Raw genomic sequence first — 18,914 nt, forward strand, 5'->3', positions numbered from 1 at the left:
CTGCAAACCACCACAGGCCCCTCGCCCAGGCCACCCCACACCCCAAGGGAACCCCCACCCTGATCCGGGACACCCTTCAGGGCAAACCAGCTGGCCCCCACCCGTGCACCAGGCCTCTATCCTATCTAATAAAAGAGTAATATGCAGATTGACCATCACTCCAACACACAAGATGGCTGCCCCCATGTGGTCAAAGATCCTGCCCCCGTGTGGACACAAGATGGCCACCACAAGATGGCCAGCAGGGGAGGGCAGTTGGGAGGGACCAGGCCTGCAAGGGAGGGCAGTTGTGGGTGATCAGGCCAGCAGGGGAGGGCAGTTAGGGGTGACCAAGCCAGCAGAGGAGGGAACTTGGGGGCGACCAGGCCTGCAGGGAAAGGCAGTTGGGAGGGACTCAGGCCTGCAGGGGAGAGCAGTTGGGGGTGACCAGGCCTGCAGGGGAGGGCAGTTAGGGGCAAACAGGCTGGCAGGGGAGCAGTTAAGCATCAATCAGGCTGGCAGGGGAGTGATTAGGGGGTGATCAGGCTGGCAGGCAGAAGCGGTTAGGGGCAATCAGGAAGGCAGGCAGGCGAGCAGTTGGTCCCAGATTGGAGAGGGTGCAGGCTGGGCTGAGGGACACACCCCCCCCCCCCCCCGTGCACGAATTTCGTGCACCGGGCCTCTAGTATATATATATATATTGAGAAATCTCCACTCAGATCTTTTGCCCTTTTAAAATGGGATAATCTTATTATTGAGTTGATAGAGTTCTTTACATTTTCTATATTGAAACCCCTTAGCAAATACGATTTGCAAATATTTTCCCCCATTCTATGGATTGTCACTTTGTTGATTGTGTCATTTGAAGCTAAAAATTTTAAAATTCTGATGAAGCATAACTTACACATATGTTTTCCTTTTTTTGTTTGTGCTTTTGGTGTCACATCTAAGAGTCAATTAACAAATTTGAGGTCAAGATTTACCTCTATTTTTTCTAAGTGTTTTATAATTTAATAAATTTATATCTTTGGTCCATGAGTTAATTTTTGTATATGGTATGAAGTAAGTATCTAATTTCATTCTTTTGCATGTGGCTATCTAGTTATTCCAGCATCATTTGTTGATAGAACTATTCTTTTCCCATTCAATGGTCTTGGCACTCTTGTTGAAAATTAGTTAATCATAGACACATGGTTTTTTTTCTATTTATGCATTTATTTTGTACTTATTCTATCAAATTAATCCCTAAACATTTTATTCTTTTTGATGCTATTGTAAATAAAATTGTTTCTTAATTTCATTTTCTGATTGTTTATTGCTAGTGTATCCTATCTAATAAAAGAGTAATATGCAAATTAACCATCACTCCACTACACCCACCAGCCAATCAGGAGTGAGTATGCAAATTAACCCAACCAAGATGGCTGCAGCCACAGAGCAAGCAGGAGGCTTGGGTTTCCCTGGCAATGGAGGAAGCCAAGCTTTCTGCACACCCTGGCGGTCCCAGGCCTCCACTCAAGGCTACAAAGTTTCAATTATAGAAGATAAATAAATCCCAACAAAAATGGCGGCAGCCACAGAGCTGGAGAGAGCAGGAGGCTTGGGTTGCCCCCGACAATGGAGGAAGCCAAGCTCCCGCAGCCTTGGCCTGCCTTGGCCTCCGCTGGCTGCGGCCACGGAGCAAGAAGGAGGCTTGGCTCCACTCAAGGCTACACAGTTTCAATTATAGAAGATAAATAAACCCCAGATACCAGGACCTCCGCTTGGGTCGCCGGGGGGTATGGCTGGCCTGCAAACCACCACAGGCCCCTTGCCCACGCAGCCCCATGCCCCAAGAGAACCCCCACCCTGATCCGGGACACCCTTCAGGGCAAACCAGCTGGCCCCCACCCGTGCACCAGGCCTCTATCCTATCTAATAAAAGAGTAATATGTAGATTGACCATCACTCCAACACACAAGATGGCTGCCCCCGTGTGGACACAAGATGGCCACCACAAGATGGCCAGCAGGGGAGGGCAGTTAGGAGGGACCAGGCCTGCAAGGGAGGGCAGTTGGGGGTGATCAGGCCTGCAGGAGAGGGCAGTTAGGGGTGACCAGGCCGGCAGAGGAGGAAAGTTGGGGGTGACCGGGCCTGCAGGGAAGGGCAGTTGGGGGGGACCCAGGCCTGCAGGGAGAACAGTTGCGGGGGACCAGTCCTGCAGGAGAGGGCTATTAGGGGTGACCAGGCCTGCAGGGGAGGGCAGTTAGGGGTGACCAGGCCTGCAGGGGAGGGCAGTTAGGGGTGACCAGGCCTGCAGGGAAGGGCAGTTAGGGTTCACCAGGCCTGCAGGGGAGGGCAGTTAGGGGCAATCAGGCCTGCAGGGGAGGGCAGTTAGGGGTGACCAGGCCTGCAGGGGAGGGCATTTAGGGGCAATCAGGCTGGCAGGGGAGTAGTTAGGGGGTGATCAGGCTGGCAGGCAGAAGCGGTTAGGGGCAATCAGGAAGGCAGGCAGGTGAGCAGTTGGGAGCCAGCAGTCCTGGATTGTGAGAGGGATGTCCGAGATTGGAGAGGTTGCAGGCTGGGCTGAGGGACACACCCCCACCCTGTGCACGAATTTCGTGTACCAGGCCTCTAGTAAAAATATAATTGCTTTTTGTATACTGATCTTGTATCCTAAAACCTTATTGTACTAGTTTATAGCTTTAATACTTTTTTGTGGATTTCTTTTTATTTTCTATATATAAGATCATATAATCTGTGAATACAATTTTACTTCTTTTCCAATCTGGCTGCCTTTTATTTTTCCTTTCTTGCCTAATTTCACTGCTAGAACCTCTGTATAATATTAAATGGAAATAGCAACAGTAAACATCCTTGTCTTAGTCCTGATCTTAGGAAGAAATAACCTAGTCTTTCACCATTAAGTATACAGTTAACTGTGGGATTTTTATAGATGCTCTTTATCAGGTTGAGGACGCTCCCTTCTATTCCTAGTTTGTTGTGCTTTTATCATGAAAATGTTTTGCATTTTGTCAATGCCTTTTCATTTTTTTCTTGGTCAATCTAGATAGAGGTTTGTCATCTATTGAGTTGATCATGTGGTTTTTGCTTTTGTGTTGATATGGTGTATAACATTTATAGATTTTTGGATATTAAGCTATGTCACTTTCCTGAAATATATCCCATTTGATCATTGTGCATAACTTTTATATGTTATTGAGTTTGATTTGCTAGTATTTTGTTGAGGATGTTGCATCATAGGAGATACTGGGTTTTAGTTTTCCTTTTTGTGATGCTTATCTAGTTTTGTTATCAGGGTAATACCAGCCTCATAGAATGAGATGGGAATGAGACCGCAAGAGTTTGTGACAAATTAGTATGAATTCTTCTTTTAAAAGTTTGGTAAACTAGCCAAAACCGGTTTGGCTCAGTGGATAGAGCGTCGGCCTGCGGACTGAAGGGTCCCAGGTTCGATTCCGGTCAAGGGCATGTACCTTGGTTGCGGGCACATCCCCAGTGGGGGATGTGCAGGAGGCAGCTGATCGATGTTTCTCTCCCATCGATGTTTCTAACTCTCTATCCCTCTCCCTTCCTCTCTGTAAAAAATCAATAAAATATATTTAAAAAAAAAAATAAATAAAAGTTTGGTAAACTTTACCAATGAAGTTATCTGAGCCTTGACTTTTTGTATATGGAGATAGATTTTTAGTACCAATATATTTTATGGGTCTATTGTGTATTGAGTTAGTTTTGTGTCTTTATTTTGTCTAAGTTATCTAATTTATTGGCATATAATTGTTCATAGTATTCTTTATAATTCTTTTTATTTCTGTAAAGTCAGCAATAATGTCCCGTATTTTATTTCTGATTCTAATAATTTGAGTCTTTTCTTTTTTCTTGGTCAATCTATCAGGGGTCCTCAAACTACGGCCTGCGGGCCACATGCGGCCCGCCGAGGACATTTATCCGGCCCGCCAGGTGCCGCTGCCTGTCCTGCTTAGCAGCCGACTCGTCCTAGGCCTGCAGTGCGCATAGGAATTTGTTCATAGTTTTTTTTTTTAAACTATAGTCCGGCCCGACAACGGTCAGAGGGACAGTGAACTGGCCCCCTGTTTAAAAAGTTTGAGGACCCCTGAAAAGGTTTGTCAGTTTTGTTGATCTCGTCAAAGGACCAGCTTTTGTTTTCACTTATTTTCCTATTCTCATTTCATTCATTTCCTCTCTTATCTTTATTATTTCCTTTATTCTGCTTGCTTAAGATTTAGTTTGCTCTTCTTTTTCTAGTGTCTTAAGGTAGAAGGTTATTATTAAAGATCTTCCTTCTTTTTTAATATATTTTCAGCTATACATTTTTTTGTTCCTCTTATTTTAGTGCAGAAAAAAAGGAGTGTGTATGTTTCAAGAATAGTAGCCTGAGTTGTTCCCTAGCCAGTATATTCTGGGCTTCCAGCACAATGTTTAATATTTATAAGCACTTCTTTACTTTTATCTCGTAAGTTTTTTCATTGTTGAACTTTCATTTTCATTTATCTCAAACATTTTTCAAATTTCCGTGTTTTTTTTCCTCTTTTGACCCTTTTGGTGTTTCGGAGTGTGTTGTTTAAATTAAACATACTTGAGTGGGTCCTCACACACAGTGCACTCCCCCGAGCTGTGGGGCTTGCATCAGCGACTGGGCTCAGACTTATGCAAAAATAAATAAACGAAACATACTTTTGAGTTTCCCCAAATTCTTTCTGTTATTGATTTTTAATCTCATTCCATTTTTGTGGGACACATTTTGTATAATTTCTATCCTCTGAAGTGTATTTAGGTTTGTGTTAGGGTTAGTGTATGGTCTATCCTGGAGAATCTCCCATGTGCACTTGAGAAGACTGTGTATTCTGCTGTTGTTGGGTGGAATGCTTTTAGATGCCCATTGGACCAAATTGGTTTATAGCACTGTGTAAGTCTTCTATTTCCTTACTGGTCTCCTATCTAGTTGTTCTATCCCTTTTTATCTGTAAAAGCATTTTTTGTTAACTGACTTTGACTATTTTGTCTGATATTAGTACAGCCACTCTAGCTTTCTTTTGTTGTTTGCATGATACACCTTTTCCACTCTTTTACAGAAAGTAAAAAAGATAGAAAATCTTAAAATCTAAAGTGTAGACAGTATAAAGTTGGATCCTTTTCTTTAAATCCAGTTTGACAATGCCTGCCTTTTGATTGGGTTGGTTAATTCATTCAGATGTAATGCATTTGTATTGGATTTGCACTTGCTGTTTTTAAAATTTTGTTTTCTATATGTCTCATGTGTTTTCTGTTCCTCTTATTTTTTTTTTTTTTAGTGCACAAAAAAGGAGAGTGTATGCTTAAAAAGTGGTAACCTGAGTTGCTCTCTAGCCAGTACATTCTGGGCTTCCAACCCAATGTTTAATACAGTATTACAGATTACTAGATGATAAATACAGCAGAGTCTTGCCCAGTGAGACCTTTTTTTTTTTTTTTTAATAAGTTCTTAAGGGACAATCTATTTATTTATTTATTTATTTATTTATTTATTTATTTACTTACTTACTTATTTATTTATTTATGTTAATCCTCACCCGATGATATTTTTCCATTGATTTTTAGGGAGAGTGGAAGAGAGTGGGGAAGAGAGAGAGAAACATCGATGTGAGAGAAACACATTGATTTGGTTGCCTCCTGCACGAGTCCCGAGTCCCGACCAGGGCCTGGGCTGGGGAGGAGCCTGTAACCAAGGTATGTGCCCTTGACGGGAAATGAATCCGGAACCTTTCAGTCTACAGGCTGACATTCTATCCACTGAGCAAACCGGCCAGGGCTTTTCCAGTTAGTCTTAAAACATGGATCCCGGAACAGCAGAATCAACATCATCTGGGACTTAGTTAGAAAGAAAAAGTTAATCTCTGTAATGAAACTTGGGGTTGAATTCCTACACTTACCGCTGTGGGATTTGGGGCAAATCACTAAACCACTGAGTCCTGTTTCTTCATTAAATAATCCTACCCTACAGCATTGTTGTGAGGACTAAAAGAGACTGAGATAATGTAAGTAATTCTACTCCTAGGTTAGGGCTTCCATAAAATTAACTTTGTTTCCTATTGCCATAATATACTACCTTTTTCCTCAGTAGTTCCAGTGGCTTAAACACTTAAACCACTTCTCATTTCAACAATTATTAGGAAGGAAACATGCAGAAACAGGAACAGGAATTGTAAACATAAGGTTGTTTGGTATTTCAGCAGAGAAACAGAGAAATTCAGTCTGAGCTCATCTTTCAAGGTGCTCAGAAAAATTTGGTGACAATTTAGTATTACCCTGGATGTTAGTGTATGTTCAAGTCCTGAAACCATAGCAATTTTTTTTAAAAAAAATTCACTGTTCTATGTTGTTTTTTTTTAATTTATACTGAGATCATGGCAATGATCTTGTGAGGTAGGCAGGCTAGCTAGCATTACTATCTCCATTTTATAGGAACCTATAGATCAGAGGGATTAAGTGACTTGCCAGTGATTACAGGACTAGTTGGTAAGGAAGCTGGGCTTGAAGCCAAGTCAGTTAATTGCAAATTACATAGTATCTAAGTTTTTGAGAAAGTCTCAAATAGTTAGAGATAATACTATTGAATAAATACATATCTTATTTACAAGTAAAGATCTAATGCAATGAATACCACGGCAGAGATCCTATTTAAAAGGATCTCCATGCTATTTAAGAGGAGACTATGCTATTTGCAATACTGATTTTGGGAGAAGAGGATAGAAGTGTGTATGTGGATATTGATTCTGACCAAAAGTTTAAACAATATGCATAATGTTTTCAAGGGCTTTGTAATCTGACTTGACTATGCATGGATTTTATGGTAATACATACATGGCTATTTTACCGTACTATTTGAAGGTGTCACTAAGTAGAATCCATATATAGATTAGGCAATGTGTAAGTAAGTATACGGGTCTGCATTACTCAATCTCCTTAGCTACTAAGATTCTTGAAGTTGCAGCCTATGTTTTATTTTCTAAAAAATACAGAATGCTTCATGAATTTGTGCACCATCCTTCCGCAGGGGCCATATGTGCTGCCAAAGCGAGCGCCACAGCCTATGTTTCTTTCACCCATTTTATAGTGTCTACTACTAATTAATGAATAAGTACATAAATGAGTAAATGAATGCAATTTCTTTAAGATTATCCTTTGCTTACTCCCCATTTTGTCAAAAGCACTTTTTTCTATACCTGACCCTTGAAGGTCAACTTTTCTCTCCAGTCAATAAAAAATACTGTATTTCCACCCAAGTCCAGACTATATTCCCTCAAGATCCTTTCTTCCCCAGGCCAACAATTTATCCCTTAAGTGACAGGTCCAAGTGACTCTCATAGTCTTTTGGACCTTGACTATGGTGGGGTCCCCCGAACTGCTCACATAAATTTGCTTACAACCATTTCCATTATCTTGTTCAGTTCTTATTAACCAAGCTTCTGATAAAAATCAGTACAGACAAGGTTCTTTCTGGTGCTTCCCTTTACCAAGCTTTTTATTTCTGCAGTACCTTTCATGCATCTATTATAGTATTCCACACTATTAAAAGAGATGAACTTTATGATTAGCCAGTTAATAAGCAATAAAAAAATAACAGAAAAGAAAGAAATCTCTACAATTCTTATTTATATGTTGTAAATGTTGTGCTAATAAATGGCTATTGGAAATAAGTTCCCTTTTTGGGTAAAACGGTGAGAGTAGGGTTATGGAAAAAGAGAAAGGAAGAACTTTCTTTGAGCATCTACTTTATGTGATGTACTTACTAGATTCACAAAAAGCTTAAAATTAAGGCAGACAGAGAGTAGTTTCCTAAATAGCCATTCTTGGAAAGTAATAGAATTTTTTTGGGAAGATTTTGAGTTTTATAGCAAACCATATTGTACAGAGCTGGGGCCCAGCCCTGGCTGAGTAATAGAATTTTTGGTGGGCACATTGCTATATAACTAAGGTTTGCATTTCCAGCCTCTCTCACAGCTAGGGTCAGCAAAGTGATGTGGGTAGAATGGAGGTGTGGAACTTGTGGCTTGTACTGCTCAAGGTAAGCAACATGCCCTCCTCTTCGCTTTCCCTCTCTCTGCTTGATTAAATGTTGACTTTTCATCTTGGGCTACATGGATAAGAGCAACGCATTATGGATGGTAATAAGAGTAATAAGACTGAAATAATTAAAATCTAAGTCTCCAACACTGTGGAGTCTATACATCAGCCCTGGACTGTATACACTTAGCCACATAAGTAAGAAAGAATTCCTATCTTGTTTATGCCACCATTATTTAGGTCTTTGTCACAGTTTCTGAAGAAAGTTGTTTAACTCCCTGTGCAATCGATATGAGTAGTCCATCTGAAGATGTGCAACACGTCAACCTTGAACTGAACTTCCAACTAATAGAGTAAGGAGAAACAAATTCAGAAAGATTAAAAACTTCTTAAACTACTCTATGGCAAGTTAAGAATAAACCAGATCTACATGATACCAAACAGTCACAATACTAAATTCTAGCCCTCGGTTTTCACTTTGTGAATTGTTGACCAAAAGGACTCTTACGGTGTGAGGAAGGTGGTTTCAATTCCCATCTCAAAACAACAACAATAATGGCTGTGTGGGTATTGAAAAAAAAAAAGGGGGGGGGTGTCTCCTGTTTACGTGCCGTTCTTAGTGATAGTAATGGTAATAAGGAACCTAATTTGATTTTACCATTGTACAAGTGTAATGACGCCAATATCACTGTGTATAGATTTAATCTCGGTTTTCCTTCTAAATTCTCTTGCTCTGTCTCCTGGAACAAGTTCCTTCTTCCTATCTGCTATCCCCAACAAACCACCCAGGAAGGGGTAGGCAGAAGAAATTATTCCAATAAGAGCAACACTTGACACTTAACAAGGTTAAGGATAGAGAGGTGTTGACATGAGTGTGAGCTGGTATTTATTTTGGAGAGAGAGAGAAAAGGAGAGCAAATAGTTACCAAGTACCTACTACATGCTAAGCCCTGTTCCAGGTGTCTAAGTATATTGTGTCATTTAAACCTTCAAATAACCACAGGAGGTAGGTATTGTTTAAAAAGGAGACAACAGGCCCAAAATGGAGTAACTTATGCTAGACCCTACATCAGCAAATCAATATTTAATACTTAACCTAATTGCAGTTTCAGTTTCCCAGGAATCTGACTTTTTTTTTAAAAAAATATATTGATTTCAGAGAGGAAGGGAGAGGGAGAGAGAGCTAGAAACATCAATCAATGATAGAGAATCATTGACAGGCTGCCTCCCTACAGTTGTGGGGATCAAGTCCACAACTCAGGCATGTGCCCTGACTGGGAATCAAACCATGACCTCCTGGTTCATAGGTCGATGCTCAACCACTGACCCACACCTGGTGGGCAAGAATCTAACTTTTAACCAGTCAACATGGAATTACCTGGTCAGTCCTACTGAGATAATCTGCCCAACAGATCCCTTTGGTTCCTCTTAGGAGGATAACCTTCCTTGAAACAATGCACTCTTTGCTAATAACTTCCCTTTTCCCCGCCCCTTTTGCACCTTTAAAAACTCTTCGTTTTCTATAGCTCTGCAGAACTCCTTTCTATTGGCTAGATGGGATGCTGCCTCATTCATGAATTTTTCAAAAGAGCCAATTAGATCTCTAAAATTTCCTTGGTTGAATTTTTGTCATTCAACAGTATTCTCACTTTCTGGTGAGGGAAAAAAAAAAGACAATATAAAATCACACAGCAGGTGACAGAGCAGTGATTTGAAACCAAGTCTGACTATAAAATCCATGTTCTTTCTACTACATCTTGCTGCCTTTAAACTTTTTGAAGTTCTTTCAAAAACTGCATTCTTTTTTTTTTTTTTTTCAATAATAGATTTTTATTGATTTCAGAGAGGAAATGAAAGGGAGATAGGAACATCAATGATGAGAGAGAATCATTGATTGACTGCCTCCAGCACGCCACCTACTGGGGATCGTGCCCACAACCCGAGCATATGTCCTTGGCCAGAATCAAAGGAACCCTTCAGTCTGCAGGCCAATACTCCATCCACTGGGCCAAACTGGCCATGGCGAAAAACTGCATTTTCTAATTTTCAAATACATCTCCAGCAGGCTACCTCGGGTTTCTTAAATTAGTGAGCTCAAGTGTTCTAAAGAGCAGAAAGAGAGCAAGCTCGTATTTGGCAGCCTTTTTTTAAGCCATTGCTTGAGTCATAGTTGCTAATGTCCCTTGACCAAAGCAAGTTGTATGAACAGCCCAGAATCAGTGTGGGAGGGGACTGCACAAGGTCATAGATACAAAGAGGAGTGAAAAAAACCGCGGGCAATAGGACCATGGAAGGTAGGCTGCATATTAAACTAGGCTTAGAGTTTTCATGGCAGGGTTGGACTGAAGGATAAAGCTGCAAGTTAAGTACAGAGTTTTGGTGAGAAAACCATGGGCTGTGGCTGAGAAGGACAGGAAGTATTTATGGGAGAAAATGATAATCAATTCTTTGCTCCCAAACCAACAAGCAATTCTGACACACTCTACCTATAGACAGTGTCAGATGCCACAGGTGAAGGGCTCAGTTCTACCAGCCTGCTGCTTCCCTTCAGACGCCAATCTCAAGTCCGGGTTATCACCGGGCACTCACAGAACTCAGAGAAACATTTTACTTACCAGATTTCTGGCTTATTATAAAAAAATATAATTCAGGAACAGCCAGATGGAAGAGATGCATACGGCAAGGTATAGAGAAGGGGTATGGAGCTTCTAAGCGCTCTGAGAGCACCACTCTCCCCACATCTCCATGTGTTCACCTATCCCGAATTACAGCTCTTTAGAACCTCCTGGGTTGCCCAGGAAGCCTAAAGCCAAAAACTAACAAAAAAAAAAGACAAACCGCCGAAACCGGTTTGGCTCAGTGGATAGAGCGTCGGCCTGCGGACTGAAAGGTCCCGGGTTCGATTCCGGTCAAGGGCATGTACCTTGGTTGCGGGCACATCCTCAGTGAGAGGTGTGCAGGAGGCAGCTGATCGATGTTTCTCTCTCATCGATGTTTCTAGCTCTCTATCCCTCTCCCTTCCTTTCTGTGAAATATCAATAAAATAAACTTTAAAAAAAAAAAAAAAAAAAAAAAAAAGACAAACCCCCTCCCCACAAAACAAAAAAACACACCCAAAGTTAAATGCCTGCAGGACTGTTTCGCAGGATATGCAATATTCTTTCTGGAAGAGGGTATCTTCATCCTAGGCCTCAAAAGCAATGACCAGTACACAAATATAACTAGGAACTCAAGGAAGCTAGACTTTCATGAGGGAGAACCAGCACAAAGATAGACACTAGAAACAGTCTGGCAGACTTCAGATACTGGAACTATCATACAGTGACCGTAAAACAATTATGCTAACTGGGTTTAAATCTATATTGAAGATACCTGCAAAGAATAATAAACTACAGCGATAAAAATGAAAAAAAGAACTAAACGGAACTTTTAGAATAAAAAAAAAAACAGTAATAAAAATTCCAACAACATTGGATGGATTTAATAGATTAGTCACAGATGAAAAGAAAATTAATGAAATGTTACCCGGCCAGTGTGGCTCGGTGGTTGAGCATTGACCTATGAACCAAGAGCCTGGGTTTTGGGCTCAGTCCCCAGTGAGGGGCATGCAGGAGGCAGCTTATCCATGATTCTCTTTCTCTCTCTCCCCTTCTCCCTTCCTCTCTGAAATAAAAAAAAAATATTTTTTAAACAAAGAAATGTTGACACTTTACTAAGTCTGATAGATTCTGACATTTTTCTATTACATTGTATTCTATCTTAATTTTGAAATTCTTAGATGGTTGAGAACCTGATTTTACATGCCCATGCTGTCTTTTTTCAATATAATTTAAACTGATGATTGCTCCATTTAATGTAACAGTGCAGGGAAATAAAAATTTTTAAAGCTTTTATTTTAAAACAAAGTTGAGGATTCAAATATATACATCTGACAAATCCCTTAGGTGCTGGTGTTGCTAGAATAAACCAAATGCAGCTGATTTCATTAATGTCTCCCCAGTGGCTTTTTCACTCCTGGGCAGAAAGAGGAATCTGACCAGGAAGAAGGCAAGTTTGGTTTTTATGCTGGGTTATGTAGCCTTGGAGTCTATAACATTTTCCATTGGGAAACTTTAAAACTAGTGAACTGCCACTTATAAAATAAACTTAGTCAAGGTTACTATAAGTATAGAATTACTACAGAGTTTATTAGACTCAATATTATATTTAGAAGGACTCACTGACTTCTACTGGTCACTAGTTTTCACCCGTCTGTAATTAGACAAAAATAATGTCTACTGAATTTTTCATAAAGCTGATTTATTAAAAGGATTGACTTTCTGTGGTGTTCACAGAAAAAAATAAAAGGGCCCACCTTTCAGAGGATCTGTTTTTTACTTTTCTTTGGGGGGGTCTAAATAATTTTAGAATGAGATGATGCTGATAGAAACAAATGGCAGTTGTTCTTTGTTTTATAATATGGTGAAATTAAAAAATTGCAGTCCTATTGGTTCCCATAATTATTTTGAAAATCTGGATTGATTCATAAAGTTCAAAAATTGGGACCAGCACTTAAGTCATCTACCTCTTATGTGTTCATCCAACAAATATTCTAAGGGCCTATTATGTGCTAAGAGATGGAGCACAAACATGAAAAAGACTGCACTGTGTGCTCACAGGGAGCGAGGGACAAGCTGAATCAGTAGTTACTAAGAAGTTAAGCGGTGCTAGGTTTCCTGGGAGCCTGTCTGGGGGAATCAATCTCTCACTGAACAAACTGAAGCTGAGCTGTCTTGAAAATGCACAGGTATTTGCCTGATGATGAGGGAAAAGGAATGAAGGCAAGAGAAAACCATTTTATTCAGGGAATTTTTAAATCGTTCTAGATGCCTGGTGTTGGGGAATTGGTAAAGAAAGGTTTGGCTCAGTGGATAGAGCGTCGGCCTGCGGACTCAAGGGTCCCAGGTTCGATTCCGGTCAGGGGCATGTACTTTGGTTGTGGGCACACACCCAGTGGGGGGTGTGCAGGAGGCAGCTGATCGATGTTTCTCTCTCATCGATGTTTCTAACTCTCTATCCCTCTCCCTTCCTCTCTGTAAAAAATCAATAAAATATATATTAAAAAAAAAAAAAAAGAAAGGCTAAGTGGTGAGGATGAAAAGGGATAGTGAGTAGGGCTTGATAAAGGTGTGCTTGTAAGCTTGGCTAAGGACTTTAATATTTTTTGTTTTAATTGTGGTGAGAAAAACAACAAAAAAAACGCCTAACATAAAATTTACCATCTTAAGCATTTAAGTGAACAGTTCAATAGGGTCAAGAACATTCATATTGTTGTATTCATTTTTTTTTCTGTGAACACCACAAAAGGTCAATCCTTTTAAATAAATCATATTGTTGTGAAATAAGGATTTTGACACTATCCTATAAACAAATGAGATGAATGGAATTATTGAAAGATTTTAGCATAGGTTTGGAGATTCCGGAAGATGGGGTAGTAGGAGGTAGGGGATGGAGGCTCAAAGTACTGGAAGGGATTATAGGATTTAAAGGCGTGTGGGGTGTTGTGAGTAGGGATGTTTGTGGCTTGGTCAGAGGGTTTTTTTTTTGTTGTTGGTTTTTGGGGTTTTTTTTCTTTTTGCAGGAGGGGAAGTTAGAGAAGGGAACTCAACATATCCAAGCCTGTATGGGCCAGCTTTCCAGAGGCTGCACACTTGAAGCTAATCAGCCACCTCCAGCCAGGATAGAATTTGTTAAACCCCTACAATTAAAAAATTTTTTTGATTAGTTGCAAAAATTGAACAATTTGATTTCACACTGGAACCATCGTCACTCAGGTAACCACTTAGCAAAATTCACTTAAAAAAAGATAACACGCCCCCAAACTATATATCAATGTATGAGAAACGTATGGAAAAGTATACAAACACGTGTACGGCTTGACGGATGTTCACAGAGCTAACATACCTCACTAACCAGCACCCGTATCAACAAGTAGAACATTACCAATACGTACCTCTGAAGTTATACTTATTTAATCCTACTAACAATCTTGTGAGGTAGATTATATTACTATATCCATTTTATCCTTCCTTTTTCTTTTTTTACTTTTTAATTTTTTTTTAAACTGACCTGGAATCGAACCCGCAATCTTTTGGTTTACGGGACGATGCTCCAACCAACTGAAACACCCAGTCAGGGCTCCTGTCTCCATTTAAAATACGAGGAAACTGAAGCACAGACAGGTTACAAGGCTAAATACTGTTGATCAGCATTTGAGCGTGGATCGGCCCATTCCAAATCCAATGCTCCAGAGAAGAAACAGGTTTAAAGGTGAGATGGAGAGTTCAGTTTTGAACGATGTTGAGTGGGCGCCAACTTCCACGGAAACTTAATTCCGGGCATCAGAGCTACGAAAACGACGGTAACCCAAAGCCCGCACCCCGGCCTTCCGCGCCCCCGCCGGTGGAGCGCAGCCACCAAGCGAGCAATTTTCACCACACTTGAGGGCGCTGTTGCAGCTGCAGTCGCGGGAGTGCCTTTCTATTGTCGCGATGTTTCCGAGGCCCGAGAAACGGCCGGGGGAAAGGTCACGTCGACAGCGTGCCCCGCCCCATTTCATACGTCTAAGTTCTCGCGCGAGTTGCACTTCCGTCCTTTTGGCTTTCTGAGCAGCACCATGGCGGTGGGCAAGAATAAGCGCCTTACGAAAGGCGGCAAAAAGGGAGCCAAGAAGAAAGTGTAAGTGGCGACTGTCGTGGCTCTCCACTTTTGGGGTTCTGTTAGAATCGGCGGGAGGGATCTGGGTCGCGGCGTGGGCCGGATGGCGGGGATGCCGGTCGGATTGAGCTGGCCGTGCCGGGTTGGTACACTCCCAACCGCGGCCTGGCAGATGTGGGTGCTGCGTCGCGGCGGGCCGACTGTCTTTCCCCCGGCCGTCTGGGCCTGTGCGCGCCCCTTTGAGCCGGGTGGCCGCCATGACTCGGGGCTGGCGTGTTCCGTATGTGGGCTCACGGGCCGCTTGAGTTCCACAGGTAATGGATGCCACTCCAAGAGCCGGAGTTGAGGAAGGCACTCTTGTCCACCAGGACCCCCACCGCTCCTCTGGTTGGGCCGGGTGGAACCTGGGCCCTCCAGGTGGGCTCTTTAAAAGAGCCTGGGTTACCAATAGGTGTCTTCCTGTACCAGTGAAGTTCAGGAGACATGCATGAGTTTTGGGGGCAGTGCTGCCTTTGCGGTGGCAGGACCGATAGGGGTGGGAAGTTGTGTACATTGGTGGCTTAGAGACGAACACTGGGAAGAGCTCCATTGACGTGTGCCCTTCACCTCACTGGGCGGGATAGAATCGTGCATTGCAGTGTTTACGAGCTAGTTAGCCTTTTAAAGTCATTATAATGAGGAAAGTAAAAATGTCAAGACTTATGTGATCTGCGATAAAACTTGAGGGTTTTGTTTTTTTCCCAAATACAGGGTTGATCCATTTTCTAAGAAAGATTGGTATGATGTGAAAGCACCGGCTATGTTCAATATAAGAAATATTGGAAAAACACTGGTTACGAGAACTCAAGGAACCAGTGAGTATCTTATTCTTGGTTTGAATTTTTTTGAATTGGTCTATAGGTCCTGTGGTAGGAGGCTTTATAAAGAAATGTCAACCCTTGTTTGCAGCTTTTGTGCTTGTTGTGCTTGTTTTTGGGACAATACTTGTAGAAGCAAATTTTAGAATTTTGAAGAAAGTGTGCTTGGGTAGTTTTGAGCTTTTAATGGGCCCTGTCAATAAGTCATTGGTGTCCATGTGGATTTGGTTAGCAAAAGTTAAGGTGTTTATATAATTTACCATTAACTTTCTGAGCTTAACTTTACGCATGAACCTTATCTTTGTTGGCTTGACTGCTTATGTGGTTGGTAAAATTAATAAGACAATTGATTCTTGTTTTATAGAAATTGCATCTGATGGTCTCAAGAGTCGTGTTTTTGAAGTGAGCCTAGCTGATCTGCAGAATGATGAAGTTGCATTTAGAAAATTCAAGCTAATTACTGAGGATGTTCAGGGCAAAAACTGCCTGACTAATTTCCATGGCATGGATCTTACCCGTGACAAAATGTGCTCTATGGTCAAGAAGTGGCAGGTGAGAACAAAGTTCCTCAGAGTCATGGTGTCATTACAACAAGGAGCATATCAATATAGTTGAGGTTTAAATTTCACTTTAAAACCTTGATATTTTCTTGCTTGCTTTGGACTTGGGCACCCAAATTTGAGCAACAGCAGTGAGCAAGCCATTCTATTTAAATTGAGTTCAAGATATAGCATTGGACTAGTGTGGGGTTTTTTGCTGCACAAATTATTTCCAGGTTTCTTAGTTTTGCCTGTCTTCAGAATATCTTTGGACCTCAAAACCTAGTGGATTTTAAAGTGAAAGGGTGGTTTGGGCTAGTCTTGATTACCTCTGGCAATATAGCATAATAGGAGTAGCATAGCCTCCAGTGTGGAGTTGAAATCTTGGCTCCATTTCCCAGTTGTGTTCTCTTTGGCAAGTATCTTAAAGCTTGCTAAGCCTTAATTTCTTTATCTCTCAAATGTAGGTAAGAGTGTCTTCTCGTGGAGTTAGGATGAATTCCACATTTAGTATAGAGTTTGACACAAAGCATTTAGTAAATGTATGATTATTATAGGAAATGATTGCATTGATTCAGATGCCTCTGGCTAACCATTTTGGGGATATTTAGTATATGGGAATGAATGATGACAAAATGTTTTGGTCTCAGATGATACATACTGATTATACCATTATCGTTTATTTCTGACATTTTTCTAAGGTTATATGGCTGCATTTCTGGGAATATTTTAAGGTCCTTTTGCTATCATTATATTTTTTAAAACCAAGGTATAATATTTACAAAATGCAGAGGAGGTGATTCAGTTTTTGTTTTTTAAATTTGGGCAGTAATATTATTAATGGATTTTTAAATTGTACTTTAGCAGTGAAATTGAACATATAATCCTCAGCATGGTTTTTAGTTTGGAACAGGACATTTAGTGTTAATAACATTTTACTTACTCAGAACACTTTTTCTTAAAAGATGGAGTAAGTGTAGATATCCATATTATAGAGTCTCTCAGAACTTATTTTCCTCTTGTGTTGCAGAGTTGTACAGCTGATTGAGGGGAAGAATGTTAAAGGCTGTCATGTATTTGTAAAAAGTGTGGGGTGGGTGCTGTTGCCAGTAACGGTGCAGATAGAGAGGAATGCGGAGGGGGGACTATTGAGGACTTATTTACCTGGATATGAAGGATAGTAAGAAATTTGGTAAGTTCACTTTAAGGAAGTTAATTCTGGAATTTTTATGTGTTTATACTTTTATATTGTGTGATGAATACTTGACCTTTCAGCTTTTTATATAAGAATTTGAGGGATAAAAGTTGATCACATTAAAGCCTGTATATCTGACAGTATCTTTTTTTCACTAGACCATGATTGAAGCTCATGTCGATGTCAAGACTACCGATGGTTATTTGCTTCGTCTCTTCTGTGTTGGTTTTACTAAAAAACGCAACAATCAGATTCGGAAGACCTCTTATGCTCAGCATCAGCAGGTTCGCCAAATCCGGAAGAAAATGATGGAAATCATGACCCGAGAGGTGCAGACAAATGACTTGAAAGAAGTGGTCAATAAATTGTAAGTTTCTTTTTCATCGCACAACACAACCCTGAATCTCTGATTAACCCTCAGATGAAGGAAAGCATACTGGTATAGGATAAGGTGGAATCAAACCTGTGTTTCTGTCTATAAAACTATCTAGTTATATCCCTTGAAATGAAAGCATGCTAAGTGCTCAGTAAATGTGATTTGGTTTCTTTATCCTTTTTTTGATGAAGCTACTTCATGGCAGTTAGTAAGCCTTAAAGCACAGAAATGCTTGCCTTAGAAAATACACTGAATAGACAAAACCCTCCACAACCAGTAATGTATGGGAATAAGTGATGACAAAATGTTTCGGTCCCAAATGATGTCCAGTGATAAAACTTAAACATTTTTCTGATGTTCCCATGCAGTTGACTAAGAGGGTGTAATGAAAAAGGCATAAGGCTTGGACTCAGAAGGCTCAAATGTGGATTAACTAAGGGGAGAGGGGCTCCATGTAGATTGATTCTAATCTATTGTTACTGGTTTGCAGGATTCCAGACAGCATTGGAAAAGACATAGAAAAGGCTTGCCAATCTATTTATCCGCTCCATGATGTCTTTGTTAGAAAAGTCAAAATGCTGAAGAAGCCCAAGTTTGAATGTAAGTAAAACACTGGATCCCTGAAAAACATGTGGCCAAATAGCATTTTTTTGGTGTTTGTTTTTTTGGATGGCAAGATAATGGCTTTTTTTCTGTCCTGTCTACACAGTATTGAAGGACCAGTTTCAATTGTTATGGTATGCTATAACAATTTGTTTCTTCCTTTTAGTGGGAAAACTCATGGAGCTTCATGGTGAAGGTAGCAGTTCTGGAAAAGCTACTGGGGATGAGACAGGAGCTAAAGTTGAACGAGCTGATGGATATGAGCCTCCAGTCCAAGAATCTGTTTAAAATTCAGACATTTAATGGTGACAAATAAAAAAACCTACTTGTGATATTTTATTTCTGATCATTTAAAAAGATAATCTTACAGCTTGGTGACTTATGTTCTGAATTGATAGCAATGTGAATTTTTCTGTGCTGTTGTGTGGATTTTATCTATTTCTCTAAGTAGCTGAGAAAGGATAGTGATTATTTTAAGCTGTAGTTATCTGGAGGTGTTAGAGATGGCTAATAAAAGAAAACCGTTTCTTAATATGGCTTAAGTTTTGATGGTTTTAAAACCATCTGGAAAGCTTGTTAAAATGTTGCAGGGCCCTGCCCCTGGA

General features: G+C 40.6%; 1 protein-coding gene across 1 annotated transcript; it reads left to right on the forward strand.

Annotated features, from left to right (window-relative positions):
* Window positions 1-14,638: 14,638 nt before the first annotated feature.
* On the forward strand, window positions 14,639-18,678 carry RPS3A (ribosomal protein S3A). The gene is made up of 6 exons (XM_080672723.1): window positions 14,639-14,760; window positions 15,490-15,593; window positions 15,961-16,148; window positions 17,489-17,697; window positions 18,197-18,306; window positions 18,476-18,678. The coding sequence occupies exons 1-6, from the start codon at window positions 14,699-14,701 to the stop codon at window positions 18,595-18,597; spliced, it is 795 nt and encodes a 264-aa protein (XP_080528849.1). The 5' UTR covers window positions 14,639-14,698; the 3' UTR covers window positions 18,598-18,678.
* The last annotated feature ends 236 nt before the right edge of the window (window positions 18,679-18,914 follow it).

Source organism: Plecotus auritus (genome assembly GCF_963455305.1).
Source record: "Plecotus auritus genome assembly, chromosome: 6".
NCBI classification, from domain to species: domain Eukaryota; kingdom Metazoa; phylum Chordata; class Mammalia; order Chiroptera; family Vespertilionidae; genus Plecotus; species Plecotus auritus.

Excerpts from the sequence above, each read along its gene's own strand:
- RPS3A (XM_080672723.1), top strand. The coding sequence starts at position 14,699 with ATGGCGGTGGGCAAGAATAAGCGCCTTACGAAAGGCGGCAAAAAGGGA. Across the intron at positions 15,594-15,960 it reads TACGAGAACTCAAGGAACCA|AAATTGCATCTGATGGTCTC; the intron begins GTGAGTATCTTA and ends CTTGTTTTATAG. Across the intron at positions 16,149-17,488 it reads CTATGGTCAAGAAGTGGCAG|ACCATGATTGAAGCTCATGT; the intron begins GTGAGAACAAAG and ends TTTTTTCACTAG.